Genomic DNA, 16,545 nt, shown 5'->3' on the forward strand with positions numbered 1-16,545 from the left:
TTCGTCAATAAAATGAAGCCGTTTTCCAGGGTCAAAATGGCCACAGGGAGTTTTCTTTTCTTCGAAGTTTTATAACTTTTGAGTAACATAATTTGAACAATTTAATAGAATTTCTGATCCGCAACAAATTTAATTCTTCGTTTCGGCTATTGGTTAATTACGCTGTCAAATCAGCATCAGCTAAAGCATTAGATTTTGTTAATGTAGATTTCTTCTGTTATTTGGGGAAAAAATAGTGTGTTAGATCTTCACGTCATTTACAATTAGTAACTAGAATCATAGAAGATAATGAACACATTATCAGAATAGAAAGCACATCTTAATATCACAAGAATGTTATATCACGTTTTAAGAATATTCAACTTTGTCTCTGATTTAAAACATAATTATAAGACTGCAATGATTTTGCAGAATATATTATGCTGCGCAGGGGACCTTTTTTATGTCTTAACAGAAACGCTGAAGCCAATAGAATCACTCTTTCAGTAGAAGTTTTACTCCTACTTGTATACTTTTTACAGCTTTCAACTACACACTGCTAAAGTTACGCCTCAGTACATCACGCACTGCTACTTCTCTGAAAAGCATAATTAATGTATACTACTAATACTCCTGAAAACAAATTCCACAAAAAGAAAACTATTTTAGTTTCTCATACGTTTTGTTTCTTATTATAAGCTTATAAACAGAATGTATTGTAATTGGTGATGTATAGGAAGCATACCTTTCTGAACACTAAATAAATATATATATACACTTTTAAAATTATATCTTGGATAGCGCTTACCCCTAAGCGCAAAGTGCTAAACAAATGAAACACAAGATCTAATTGTACTCAACGATTACACTCAACGGTCATTGCAAGCAATGGTTGATCTGTACCAAATTTTGGACAAAATTAATCAGAGAGAAATATGTACCTGCTCATTTTTGTGTTTGCAACAAAATTAAACATTAAGCCAGACAGGTGGGCGGATTTCAGGCATAGTTTTATTATTTGACATGTATTTAAACAATTCGATAAGTTCGTTATTAGTAAATGAAATAACTCAAAATCGCAGTATGTTCGGTGATTGAATTTTATCACTTTTTTGAATCAAAATTGTGTAACTGCCTTCGGTCTTAATTTGTTATAGGATAGTCTGCTTATCTGTCAGCTGGTAGCGAGCAGTTACAAAATTAAGACAATGACTTCGATATAAGGAAAGGGATTTTGACATTGAAACTAGCTGTATCAAATTTTAGAACCAATCGGTCCATGGATAAGTTATCGCATAATGTCTCTTTCAAAGTTTCGAGCTTTAAGATTCTTTCTGCAGGAAAATGTTGGAAAAAAGAATGGATTCACATATATCAACCAAAAATATTGGTTTCGGGGATTAATAGTTATATACAAATAATTATAATAATGAAATATATTCATTAATAAAATTAGTACCAATTAAGTTTAAACATTAAAAAAATTTGATACGCGAATGACTTAAATTAATTTCTGGTACTGATCTAACTTGAAAAACATAAAGCAGTATTTTAATTTCTTTTCTTAACTTCACAAAATCTCTCGTTGGAATATTTGAACTTTGCATTCATATGCATACGAGATATTATGAAAGTATAGCAGTATATACAGTGGCTCCCAAAATTGAGCATACACTATACTCTTTCTTCTTTAATTTTATTCTTTTTGATCTTAACATTCCTATTTATGGCTAATATTTATAAGAACGACAAAATATACATTAACAAAAATATTAGGCTAAAAAAGAAAACGGAGGAATCAATAATATTTTCATTACAGTCCTTTTTATTTCAAAGTTACAAATTCCAAAGTAGCAAAATTGAGTATACATCTAGCAAAATCTGTCAACAAAAAGAGGAAAAGATAAATTAATATTTTGTTGCATATCCTTTTGCATTTAGAACAGCTTGTAAACGGTGTGGCATTAAGTTGACAAGATTTTGAGTTGTTTCGCCAAATATTTTCCACCATTCTTCTTGTAATACTCTTTTTAAGTGTTCCTTGCCCTTAATATCGTGTTTTTGAACTGTTTTTCCTAATTGTGTCCACAAATTTTCAATCATATTGAGATCTGGAGATTGAGGAGGGGTGTGCAATTGCATTTTACAATTATACAACAACCATAACTCAACTATTTTAGCTGTATGTTTTGGGTCATTATTTTGTTGAAACTGAAAACTTGACCCTAAACCAAAATTCTGGGCACTTTTTTAAAAATTGTTCTTTAATATATTCAGATATTTAATTTTGTCCATGATTCCATCAATGAAAACTAAATTTCTCACTCCTTTTGCAGATATACAGCCCCATACAAGAAGTGAACCACATTCATGCTTGACAGAAGGATTGGTGTTTTTAGGAAGAAGTTCAGAATTGGGCTTTCTCCAAACATAACATCGACCATCACTACCAAAAACATTGATCTTACTTTCGTCACTGAAAATTGCTTGTTTCAGAAGTCAGGAGTCTTTGAAATATGACTTTTAGCAAATGAAATTCTTTTCTCTCGATTTACTTTGGAAATGAATGGTTTTCTTCTGCTTACGCGACCATTATAATTTGCTTTTCGTCTTACTCTTCCAATTGTTTCTGCAAAAAAAACACTTTCCAATTGTTCTTGAAAAAATGTAGGAATTTTTGTAGCACTCACCTTAGGATTGTTTGCTATCTCTCGAATAACTCTTCTCTTGGTCGTGGCACTGAGGATTTCTTTTCTTCCTCTTCCAAGTTTATTAGCAATTTGTCCATACATTTTATACTTCTGGATAATTTTTTGAACGCATCCTGAACTGCGTTGAATTTCCCTTGCAATTTCTCCTAGATATTTACCATCTTCAGACAATCGAATAACAAGTTTTCGAATTTCAACATTTGCTTCATTTCTGGAGCTCATTATGATAACCAAAATGTTTGTTTTCGCTTGGAAATCAATGATTGTCAATTAAAGTAACAAAACTATTTTACTTATTCATTTGAAAATAAATAATGGTAGTCAAGTCGCAAATTGTATAAGGCGTATACTCAATTTTGTGACTTTGGAATTTGCAACTTTGACATAAAAATGACTGTAATAAAAATATTATTGATTCCTCCGTTTTGTTTTTTAGCCTAATACTTTTGTTAATGTATATTTTGTTGTTCTTATAAATATTAGCCATAAATAGGAATGTTAAGATCAAAAAGAATAAAATAAAAGAAGAAAGAGTATAGTGTATACTGAATTTTGGGAGCCACTGTAAATGCTAGAATAAATGACGCAGTACAGAATATAAAAACGTTTATTTAAAACAAAAATTATGGATTATGATCATTATCACATTAAAAAGATCATTTACAAACATATATGTCGTAGTAAGGAATACGACAGCTGATACAAGTAGTAAATATATTTGAATTCCGACAGCAGTTGATGGAGTAAAATGTGAAGAAATCGAGGTCAAATCCTGATGATGAAGATTCTATAGCTAATTATTTAAGCCTGTGTATAAGTCGGTTGTTTAATGGGATATACGTTGTCAGAGCAAACTTCAAACGATTGAATGAAATTATTATCATCACAAAGCATTTATTCCAAAAAGCCAGAGGGACTTGATATTATGTTATCATCCATGAGGATTACCGCATCCGAGAAAGACTGACTTCTGGCATATCATTCTGTGGAGAATCTAATATAAATATCGAAACTGAAAATTAATAAAAATTAATAAAATTATTAATTTTTAATAATAATTTCTTATTAACATAATAAAGAGTATAATGTTTATCAAATTACTTCCATATAATTTTATGTGATTACTTTGTTATCTGCAAATTACCTACAAAATTTACTTCAAATACGGAATCTAATCAGCATCACAGCAATTTCAAACCCTAATTTTTACATTTGATTGCAAAGCATTCATCTTCAGAAATATCGCTAAGTATGTTGGAGAGTAGAAGATAGCAAAGCTTTGAAAAGCAGAGTTGCGCGGTTTCTTGTGAGGAAGAACCCTACTAACCAATCAGAAAACTCAAATTGAAAAGTGCCACTGTGCAGTATGGATATTATGAAATAATTTAATATTTTTCTATCTAAATTTGAAAAAACTAGGATAATTTATTGAAATTCGCAGAGTTAAATCTCACAACCTTCAATCTTTTAGCAACATCCAAATTTTACAACTTTTAGATACTCTCCCCGAAAAAGTGGGGACCGCGGTGGCCTGGCGGCAAGGTCCCGTCCACGGAACCGGAGGACTTCAGGTTCGAAACCCGATTCCACCGAAGACCCGTCGTGTAAGTAGGTCTAGTGTATGTTAGAACCGTACGGACCAAACGTCCTCCCGCTGGTGTGGTGTGGAGAGGGGGGTGCCAGCTCAGATGTCGTCCTCGTTATCTGACCACGGTTCAAAATCACGAGGTCCATTCCAAAATAGCCCCGGTGTTGCTTTAAAAAACGGGACGTTAATATAACTAAACTAAACCCCGAAAAAGTGAGATATTAATCATGAAATTATCTGAAAGTACGAGAATTTAAAAAAAAAAAAAAACTTTTTTATTATAACAACGATATAGATTAAAACAATTATGTGCCAAAACTGGATAAAAAAATACAGAGGAATACGATAGAACAATTAAAACATTTGCTATCTTATTTCCAACAACAGAGTATCAAGTAAAACATGAAATAAAAAGACCTTTTCTGTTAAATCTTTTTTTATGGGATTTCCAATTAGGAGAGCAGAGTCTACCGGGTAGAATAAAATAATCTCTTTCTAACGCCGGTTACTGCGGAGAACCAGTCAGATGTGTTTCCGTTCGTAAGAAATTCTGCATCTCAGGAGTGATACACGTGGAAGTATCAAATCTTGAGAACTGAAATACTATCTTCAGGAATCTGTTGGAAATATGAATATTACAAATTACAGAAAATAAATGAATTAGAAATAATCCCAAAAAGACAGAAGTTAGCTTTTGAAAATATCCAAAAAAAAGAAAATTTCTGGAACTTCTGTATAATTTCTCTATACCATATTTCTGAAACACGCCATTCAACCAGAATTATTATAGTCATAAAATTATATATATATTTTTTTTCTGTTTTAAACAGAATGTCTTGCCTTCATCTTAAATAAAATTTAAGTTTATGGCCATCGATTGAAATTTTATCTCTGTCTCTATTTTAATTGTGTTTTTGTGTGATTTATTATTCATAAAAATATTAAGTAAAAACTTCTTGGTATTTGCGTTGGAAATAAAAATGATATATAATATTGATATATAAGTTGAGAAAAGTCGGTGGAAGATTTAAAATTTCAATTACAGATTTCAAAATAATGGATTCCTAAATCTTGCCACCAATTTTTTAAAAACGGATTTTACAACAGTTCCCTAGGTTTTTTCCAGAGATAAAAAGCACGCTATATTTTCCAAATAAGTTCCGAGATTGTAAATGGGACTGTTAAGAGAATTGCAACGTTATTAATCAGCGTTACTGGGTAACGATTTTAAGTCCACATCATAATTTTTCAAATGCTAAAAACAACGCAAACTTTCAAAATTTTGTATCATCCACCATTTTAAACAAATACATTTTAGAATCTCTTGTCTAAATCCTTAAAAGTAAATGAAAGAGATATAACAAAAAAAACTAAAATTATTTTAAAAGGCTTAATTATAAAACGCCACCTTTTTATTTAATAATAATTAAAACTGCCATACAAAAAAATCAACAAATAAAAAAATTGATCATTAAGTAATTATTTGGCTACATGAAACTGATTATAACAGACTAAATATAAAATCTGGAGCAATATTTTTTACTCAACATCGAATTTCTCATATTCTATTAAGCTCAAGATATCTGACAAGTAAACACATCTAAAAAATATTACAAATTAATGTAAAGGTCAACTACAATCAGACACCACAATCTTATTAAACAAATTAATTAATTGATGTGAGCACATTCTTACAAACATATTTAAAGTAATATATTATTAATTAACTTAATATATCATTTGAAATTAATTGATACTAGTATTTATTGTCTTGAACTTTTTAAAAATATACTCGCCGTTGCTTCTGCAATGACCGCTGGGTTTGAAATGATTATAAACAGATTAAATATCTGTAGCGTATAATTAACGATATATAATAACTGGATGGGAAAAATAACATCTTCTGTACTGGATATTGGACTCATTTCGTTCATTTCCATCGCCTAATTGAAAATTTAAGCAGCCTTTGCTAAAAAAAACATCCTGTTTTCATTCACCATGATGAATTTGTGCTAAAGAATCAATTTTATTTGTCAATTTCCAATTTCCGTTTTTCAATAAAGGCAGATTGTAGATTACTATTGTAAATTCAATTCCGGTCATAGATTAATCAAATCTCTTTTGCCCACATCAAATAAGAACATAATGAATAGTACATAGATATTTAACACATCATGGAATTTATAACCAATCTAAGAGATTCCTTCTGCATATTCTTGCTTTGATTTCAAAATATTTAAATTTTTACTTTCAATCTCTATACAGAGCATAAATTTTATTTTGCACTAAAATCATTTCCATAAAATTATAAGATATTAGAATTTCTTTTATATTACGAAGAAATAAATTTAAAATAAATTTTATCCAATAAAGTTTCGTTGAAAGTTAAATTTCTCCTTGCGTATGAGTACGTAAATGTTTTGTTAAAGTATTTTTTCTGCTGAATGCCTTTTCACACTCTTTACAGACATAGGACTTTTCATTTGTATGAGTACTTAAATGTTGTCTCAAATGACCCAATTGAGAGAATTGTTTGACACATATTTCGCAAACGTAAGGCTTTTCCTTTGTATGAATGCGTAAATGTACCTTTAAAGCACTTGCATTGTTAAACGTCCTATTGCAGACTTCACAAACATATGGTTCTTCTTTTGTATGAACACGTAAATGTGCTTCTAAGCTAGAAACATGAGTGAATCTCTTATTGCAGACTTCACATACATAAGGCTTTTCTTTCGTATGAACTCTTGTATGTAATTTTAAATATATTCTTCTTTTGAACGTTTTACCACAAGTTTCGCGTACATAAGGTTTCACATTTGAATGGACAGATGAATGCGTATTTAAAGCCTTTTTATTTCTACATTTAAACCCACATATTTCACATTGAATTTTAGATTCTTTCGCATGAGCAAGTGACGGTTTCTTTAGTTCTTTCTCCATATTTAATTTTTTAGCACACACAGATCATCCATAAGTTTTCTCTGCAAAGAACAGATGAAGGCTTATTCCTTGTACTTTTCTTTGTAAATATTTCTTCTAGTTTATCACTGCTCAGATTTTTTCTATCAGTAAATAATTAAAAGCATCACCATTTCCCATTTATATATATTATTTCGCATTCTTCTACCTGAAATACTTGTCCCTTATCCTTGATTATGTTTGGTATATCCACTCATTAGATTTTGTTCTTTGTCTAAGCATAAAAATTCAGACAATCACTTGAATTAAGTGATGATTTTTGAAAACACAGCTGTATCATTCGTGACCTCTTATTTGAGAAAACACGGTTCTAGTAATTGCTCTTCTTATCGCAATAGACGTTCATCGACGACTCAGACGAGAAGGGATGGAAACACACACAATGGAACTACGGTGACAGAAGAGATGTTACAAGCTATAGCCCTCGGAGTTTAACAATTCAAAGGGATCACATAATTTCGAAGACTTTGCAAATCGGCACTCATGTCACAGTTCAAAATACTTTGATCATCTGCCTCCACGCAATCGGAATCCAGCTACGCGGAGCTCTCTTCAGCCTCTGACTGTTATCTCCTATTTTGACCTCCCCCACCCCACCGCAGCCAACCTGATATAGAGGGAGGGAAAGCGGGTCAGAATGGTATTAAAGTTTTTGTTTTTTATGATAAAAATAGGTTTCAACAATTAATTATTTAAAATATACCTTACTTGAAACGACTTGAAACTTTTAAAAACTTGCTAAAATGATGATGACTTGACCTATTATTTATTTGGAATCTTGAAATTAAACGGTTTGAGATATATATATAGCGACTAAAGCCGTTATCCCAATCAGTTATTAATCAAATCTCTTTTTGATAATGTTTACGTGTCATCTCATGATCTCAGCTAAATCATAAATATTCTTATTGCAACATTAACAGTTCTCTCCCCAATTTTTGTATGGCTGTCCCAAAGTACAGAAGAAATAAATTGTTCTAAAAATTGATTTTACGGTGTCTTTGAAAATGAGTTTTGCGAAGGCCGGGATATTATTCGCACTAGTTTCCACGGTTTCTATAGTTTTTATACATATATGAATCACAAACCATATTTTCCTTTATACCTTTGCATCAAATGAATTTAGGTCATCGTCTGTAATACACTCGTTATCGATTCAAATAGATCCCATTTTTTAATTTTTATACCGTTAGAAATGGGCTCATTCATTCAATAGGAAAACTCTTCTATATAAAGTAAAGAATTAAATATATATTTTCTTAAAGTATTGCTAAAAAATTGTCCAAACCTCTGTCAGTGTGCGGAGCAATTTATCATATTTAGATATTAAAACCTTCTTTATATACTGATCTCCACTAAGCGAGACTAGAAGCTCTAATTGTAACAATTTTAAACTATTCAATAGCTGTCCTGTGGAAGATCCGTGCAACAATGCACAATGCTTCTTACAGGAGATCGCTTATGCCCTAAAAACAATGAAATGCTGGTCTTTATGATTGAGTCAGAGCACTCTTTCGAAAGTTGAAAATTTTTTTTTTTTTTTTACTGCTGAAAATAAAAAATATTTTTTTTATTAAATTTGTTTAAATAAAGTGTTTGTAGACAAAGTTAAAATTCGTAAATTTTGAGCATTACGTTTACTGTATCAAGCAATGTAAATACCTTTCATTTTTGTCATTGTCCTGATTAGAATTTTTTGTAAAAATAAGTTATGGTGTCAGAGCATGTGCCGTTTCGTTATATTGTATAGTAGCCGCCTTTGACAAAAAAACTGATTCGCCGAAGTTAATAATCGCATAAATTTTCCATTAAATATTTATGTACCTTGGCCTCTTATTAGCTTCTTCAGAAAAATCTTTTTAAACTTCAAATTTCTATAGTCGCATAACTCATATTATTATAGAAGCACTGTAATATATTTTTCATTGTAAAGCATATCTCTCTAATTCACTGTCAGATGCAGTAAGATTTAAATTTAGATTTGAAATGGAAGAGATAGGACTTCGATGAATACGAAAACTTTTATCTTAAAATAAAACATTTTTTAAAAAATTATAAATAATGTTTTATTTCAACACTGTAATCTCAGGTGTACCGCAAAATATTTTTTCATAATTTATGCAATATTTCAAAGAATTATTCTATAAACTTTTCTCTCATTCACCATAAAATACAGTTTTCCTACAAAAAGATTTAAATACGGTAAATAATACTATATTTCATTTCAATCAATAAAAGTACTTTTGAAAGTAATCATGAAGTTTAAATATTATAAAATCCTTTGATCCAATAAACCGTATTCAATAAAAATACCTTGTGAAAGTAACGTTTCAATCCTCTACAATCAGGCCTGATCGAGTTATAAAGCTTTCAATATCATCATTTTAGGACAACTAACAATTTCATTATTTTAGACAATGTCTCGGGAGATATTCAAGCGCGGATTACACTATTTTCCTCAAGACGGTGGATGCAGAAGTCTAAAATCGCCTGTACTTGAAGAAGAAGAAAGGCATTCAAATTTTCATAATTTAATCAGTTTTTATTGTAAAAGAGAGGATATTTTTTAGCTAAAAAAATTAGTATCTCTAGAATATTTTGTTACTTATGAATTACAGACCTGAATAAAAATTAAAAATTAGTTATTCATCAGAACATTTATTCATTTAAACTTCCTAAAATATAATTATTTATTACATTTAGCTCATTTTTATTAAATATATACGACAATTAATAAAGTTTCAAATATTAGCCTTTGGGCACTGACTAGAGTCGATATTCTGTATATATTAATCTATGTATGCCTTAATTAGAACTGAGCTAATAATATAACTATTTTAAAAGTCAAAGAAAACTTTCTCAGTCAGTCATATTTTTAGTAATTATCATATTTCATACTTATTCCATTTCAAGCAGACATGTGTTCAGCATTATACTTTCGTAGGTCTTAATTTTACTTTAAGACTTTTGTAAAATTTAACTTAATCTTTCAACTTGATATTTTGTCAATACGATGGCAAAGCGCTGTTAAAAGCTAATTTTTCTTACACACGCATGGCGTGCTCGTACAGGTTAAATTTTATTTTCATTGCACGAAATAAATTGTTAGAAAATATATTTGAAATACTTTTTTAAAAAAATAATTTAAAATAGAAACTTAATTTATGGATTAAAGCATAAGTATAATTGAAGGATAATTTCTTGAACCTAAAGATGATGTAAAAATCAAATTTGAGTTTTAAAATTTTCGGAAGTTATCACGGAAATAAGCAAAATTTCGTTAACATTTTAAGTAAAATTTGAAAAATATCTCCCAGGAATATCCATTTCCATCCTCTAATATATAAATATGGGCCAAGTTTGGTAGCTCTGGATCATGTGGCCTAACGGGTAGTGCGCCAAAATGCACACAGAGAAACATTCATTCGTACAATAATTACCCTTTAAGAAACTCCGGGCACTGCTTGATATATTTTCTTTAAGACAATGTATGGAAAAGTTCAAAATCGAGCGTTTTAATTAGAATAGAGATATTAAAATTTTCATAAATTAGACAATATTTGAGACTGATTTATTTCATTGGGTTTATTTTAAATACAAATATTTCGAAAATCTTTTTATTTAAAATATTATTATCTCATTAAATATGATTTACAGGACTAAGGACTATATAAAAATTTAAAATTCGTAATTCATCAGAAAACTTACTGAGAATTACATGAAACATGATTATTAACTTCATTTAAATAATTTTGTTAATTAGCAACTTTAAAACAACTAAACTTAATACACAATAATTAAACAATTTTAATTTCAGCTTTTGTCAACGTGATGGAAACACTTTAATGGTGTCATATCAGTTTAAAATATTTTTAATGAAGAATATTTAAATTTGATAATATAACATAACCTAATGCGGTCTGCGTCCCGGTGCTTATAGCACTGCATTATCCAACCTGTAGGATGAATCAATACAAAACGGAAAGAAAAGAAGCGGATAAAAGAAAGAAAAAAAAAACGGAGAATCGGAACGAAACGGAAAGAAAAAAAAAGAAACGACTAACCGAACACGTGATCTCCACAGAGAATCCCATCGGAGTCACATCACGGACAGCTATATTTAATGTTTAAGCAAATTAGTAATTAAATGAAGGGAACAAAAATACTTTAAAACAAATGGTCACAATGGGTTGAATTTATAGCAAAACTATTTATAGACATGGCATCTCTACATTTTTGCATTCGTTAGCTGTGGATAAACTAAATAATGATTACTAATTAAACAGTTTGCTAATTTTGAAGAGTGACATTTTAATCTTAGCTCTTGAATATCCTTAAAGAGTTCTTGGTATTTGTTAATGTGATTTATTATACCGTCGATCTTGCCGTGAGAAAGGATATTCGATGCAACTCTCCTATGACATTCATTCTCGAGACTTGTGATTTCGAAAAAGATCTGGCTTCTCGTGTGCCATGACAGAGTCAGTATTCAGTTGGTGGCATAGTGAATACGGGGACATATATTCCCAGAGCTACAGCAAGGAGAGTTCGCCAAATGGAATCTGTATAGGTACGTTGGGCAGAGGCAGTGTCCATTGAAGAAGAGGACTTGCGCTCTATTCCAGATGACCTCGCGGAGAGAACCTTCGGATATTATTGTTTGTTTGTTTCTTATGGCACTTGCCACTGACAAGCCCGCTGTTACGAAGACAGCGATTTTAAGCCTGAGGGGGACGTCTCTTATTTTTTATAGCAGCGCCAACTAGGGCCAAGAGTACGACTTTGCCACTCACGCATCACTCATTCGCTTGCACAACCCCTTTTTACAGGAGGGCACATTCACACATCTCACAGATAGAACAACAGAAGAACAACCATGCCCAAACCGGGACTCGAACCCGGGACGCCCAGATCACGGGGAAGACGCGCTACCCCTATGCCAGGACGCCGGCTCGGATATTATGATGAATGCGGACCGGCGTATTTTCATGCCTTCACATTATTCTTGCCATTTTGTCAACATCTCGGTTTAAAGGATGCTCTTCCTAAGACCTCTAAGGAACCTAATTAATTTCAATCTTATTTCGCCCTAGCCATTGTTCTGACAAGTTTGTCCGCCGCTTCCTTCCCTTTATAACATGTGCCTTGAAATTTGATATGGTAAGGAGTTTATAAAAACATGGAAGAGTATCTAAATGTGTTTTAAAACACTTTTATGTAAAAAAGATTGGCCACAGATGTCCAGTCAAAGTTTTACTTTCGTATGAGTATGTAAGTTTGTACTTAAAAAAATGTATTTTGGAAAATACAATGCACAGAACGTTAGAAAAATAGACATTTTCTTTTGTATCAGTTCGTGAATGTTTTTCATATGAGCTGTTTGAAAAAATTCTTTCTTTACCGCAAATTTAACAAACACAAGGTTTTTTCTTTGTATGAATATGCACATGTTATATAAAAGACTCTTCATCGATAAATGCTTTATCAAATGCTTCTAAGCACTTCTTCTTAATATACTTCTAGGCAATACACACTCAGATTTCGTTGACAAAGTTTTTTTATATGAAAAAGCATAGGGGGTTGGGTTTTTTTAGTTACTCATAGTTTTGGATATTTTGCAATAAGACTTGCATACATGTAGTCTGTTATTTTATGCTTCAATAAGTGACGGATTATGGGTTATCTAATACTACAATTTATATATATATATGTATATGTATGTGTGTGTATATGCATGTATATATATAAAGTAAGTGAATAAATGGAGGGAGGAAAATATATATATATATATATATTCTGCAAAATTACTTTAAATTTTTCTAGACTATATTTCTAAGACATGTAATAGGAATCTTATTTTGATCCTCTTAAATTGCATGGCTCGATTACTTCTAAATCCAGCCTCTATTACCAAAATATGATTTTTATTGCAATCAATTATTAATTTTCTAATTGATTATCAGCCACTTTAATTTTCTAAAAGTAACGGAAAATAATAATAATAATATATATAATTGACAGGTAGGTAGGTATTTTGAGATTTAGTGGCGCAAGAGCCAAATCTGGCTATACTGCGCCAAACAAATGGTAAAAATGTATCTAGTACAATTCAATCATACAATTTAAAATTAAAAATATGATTATATGGAAGACAAATAATGAATAGTAACAGTGGTCTTAAAAATGCAAATTACATCCCAGAAAGGAAATTTTCCAAAAATGTCAAAAGGTTAAAATATCAATGAAATTTAAAAAGGTAAAAGTGCAACTCTCATGATAAAAAGACAGGTACAATAAACAAGTACGGAAACAAGTGAAAAAAATCATTGTAACCTTTTTAATCGATGTCTCTTCAAGTATTTCTTGTGAATTGGTGTATTTGAAGGTTGATTGTAAAATTTTTTTGGGTCAACCCATTCAACCATACTTTTTTGAAGACTTAGTCTAAAAACAGGTTTGTCCACTGTGGTGGAATCGGTAGAATGTTCCGGAGCAGGTGGTGTTTCATCAATTGTTTCATGAGGATTATATACTATTGCATTATCCGATTCTTTTTCGCTATCAGTGTTTTGATTGGGTTTATCTGTGGACATAGTTTCAAGCATAGAGTTGGCTTCGTCCATTTTATCATCTATTTTGGATTTAATGGTCGCAGAGCTAAAATTAGCGACTGGCATAGATTGGGAGACTTCTCGAGGTGAAGTCTTCCAGAATTTAGAACTGGATACATTTTCATAATTTTGCTTGTGGTTTTTATATTTTTTCTTGTATGTAACGGTTTTAAATTCATGAAGGTCCTGTGGCATTTCACTGGAGGGGACATTAGAAGTTTTACATTCATGACCAGTTGGCTGAGAAACAATTTTACTATTTAGAGCAACTGGCAATGACGTTACAACAGTGGATTCGGGAGTATTATCTATAAGTATGTTGTTTCCATTGTTTTGAGTCATATCAGTTGCAGATTGTTTTTTGATCACAGAAGAGTAGCTAGAACCAGAAACCGGAGTTTGAGATTTAACAATTTTACGAGCTTCAGAATAAGAAATTTGTTTTTTAATTTTTGTACTAATTATTTCCTTTTCTAACTGCCATGCTGGACAGTTTCGAGAAAATGAACGGTGTGCACCTTTGCAATTAAAGCATTTTTCCGTAGATGTGCATTCCGTACTATCGTGACCTGCTTCCGCACAGCGGGCGCAAGTTAGAGTCCCGCGGCAAGAAGTTCTTGAATGTCCGAACCGTTGGCACTTATAACAACGAAGTGGGTTCGGAATATATGGTCGAACCAACAGGCGCATGTACTCTGCCTTAATATACTCGGGTAATTTGGAAAAATTAAATGTAAGAATCAGATGCTTGGTATTTAGGAGCGGGCCATCCCTCCGTATAGAGATACGCCGTACATGGCTAACCCCTTGTCCTTGCAACTCTTTAGATATTTCTTCTATGGGTACATTGAACAGCTCCCCGCAAGTAATAACACCTCTGGAGGAGTTCAATGAAGAATGTGGAGAAACAATGACTGGTATATTTTCCAATGATTTTAATTTCATCATTTGTACAAATTGTTTACGGGATTGTACTTCTATCAGCAAATCGCCAGATCGAAGTTTTTTAATACTTTTAACTTCACCAATATTGCCAGTTATACCTCTTTCAACAAGAAAGGGAGAGACAGAATGGAATGTATCATTAGTAGCAGAGGATCTTTTGATAATGAAAAATGTTGGAAAATTAGGTACTGTTTGAAAGGTAGAAACATTTTGTTGCCCACTGAAGGGAGCAGATTTCCGTTTGCCCATACGATACTGAGGAAATTTCAGGCCCGACGGCACCGCCCACCACGGAGCCCAACAAGGGATGGCAGCCACCGGCTCTGGCCCTTCCCAGCCTCGGCGCTTACCTTGGTGCTAGCCGGAACCTATACGCTCGGAGTTACCCCCGGGGACAGTGACCACCCTTAACGCCAAGCCCAAGGAGTAACCCCTTTGCTTGATCCCTAGCAGACTAGCCACTCAGGTGACTAGGTACCAGCCGATTGATACACCGGGGACCACAGTGCACCACCCATCTTTCAAATGGGTCGCCACGCACGGCCAACACGTGGGACATTGGCTGTCCATGAGAAGCAAGAAGCAAGCAGAGCGGCGACAGCTTCTCATGGAGAGCTCCCTCGATTGCCGTCGAGGGAAGGAAATACATTGCAGACAGCAGAAGGCGGAGAGGAGAGCGAACTGAAAGGGAGTAAAGATCCCTGGGTACCTCGGGATTGGGACACCCGTACTCACCTAAAGAAGGTGAGCCGCTGATGGGATATAATTGACAGAGTCTCACATTCCGAGTTCTATAAGAGATCTACAAAATTTCTACCTTTATCCATTTCTAACCCCCTTTGGTGACAATAACTCAGCCCGTTTCCTGTCTGTCGAGTCTCCATCATCGTAAACCCCTAAAGCGGTGGTCCAACGACCTGCCACCTCACGGATTTGGTCATAAATCTGACATCCGACCCACTGGGGGACCGCACTCCCCCGTCGCCCGTGGTATGCCTGTAGACGTCGGTGAACTTCCCTCAAAATGTCGGTAAATGGACAAACATCAAAGAGCCGGAAAATCTGTTTGGACTATGGGGGGGGGGTCCAAGAAACTGAGGGTCAGTTTGTTTTGAGCGGTCGAAAGGGAAACGCGTACCGTCTGAAGATTTCTCCGGTCGTGGGTCCGCTGCCACAGACGGGGGTGGCACCACGAAGGAAGGGTGCCAGTTTTATGACCACATCTGTGAAGATCCTTCGGTCGTAGGAACAGCTGGAAAGTCTTTCTAGGTCTGCCCCCACTCCATATCGGTGCCGGTCGGTTTCCCGTCCTGACCTCTGACCTTCGGTTTCAAAGCGACCCTTAAAGCCGACGGTGAATTACCCCTCTTTTGCATTCTTGTTACTCTCTGGGCAATATAGCTATATATTACAGTGTAGTAAAGGTGCCATCAAAAACAGTTAGACACGTGTTTATTTATCTTCTTTTTATAGGGTTGGGAGGGGGAAAAAAACCAAAGGATTTCCCCGAATGAATTTGTGCATTCTTTACATCCTCGCGATCAGCGAACTGATTCTATTAGGTCAATAATTGTTGCAAATTGTGCATGAATCAAATTTTTGACTTTCAAGCGAAATCCGTATATACAAAAAAAAAGGCGGGAGGGGGAGGAAAGTGTTTATTTTTTATTTTATTTGTTTATTTTGAAATAGTGTTTACCAACTGGCATTTTTGTCTTTTATGCTCGCT

The 16,545-nt window shown here is 33.0% G+C and overlaps 1 protein-coding gene across 1 annotated transcript; it reads right to left on the bottom strand.

The window, feature by feature from the left end:
* Nucleotides 1–13,583: 13,583 nt before the first annotated feature.
* LOC129972364 (uncharacterized) lies at nt 13,584–15,065 on the bottom strand. The gene is made up of 3 exons (XM_056086486.1): nt 14,390–15,065; nt 14,096–14,293; nt 13,584–13,891 (listed from the first exon to the last, which is right to left on the bottom strand). The coding sequence occupies exons 1-3, from the start codon at nt 15,063–15,065 to the stop codon at nt 13,584–13,586; spliced, it is 1,182 nt and encodes a 393-aa protein (XP_055942461.1).
* Between the last annotated feature and the right edge of the window lie 1,480 nt (nt 15,066–16,545).

This window comes from Argiope bruennichi, chromosome 1 (assembly GCF_947563725.1).
Source record: "Argiope bruennichi chromosome 1, qqArgBrue1.1, whole genome shotgun sequence".
Lineage (NCBI taxonomy): Eukaryota > Metazoa > Arthropoda > Arachnida > Araneae > Araneidae > Argiope > Argiope bruennichi.

Coding starts and splice junctions, on each gene's coding strand:
- LOC129972364 (XM_056086486.1), bottom strand. CDS start 15,065: ATGGGCAAACGGAAATCTGCTCCCTTCAGTGGGCAACAAAATGTTTCT. Junction 14,294..14,389: donor AAAATGCTTTAATTGCAAAG/GTGCACACCGTT, acceptor CTTATTCTGAAG/CTCGTAAAATTGTTAAATCT. Junction 13,892..14,095: donor TCAGCCAACTGGTCATGAAT/GTAAAACTTCTA, acceptor AATCCAAAATAG/ATGATAAAATGGACGAAGCC.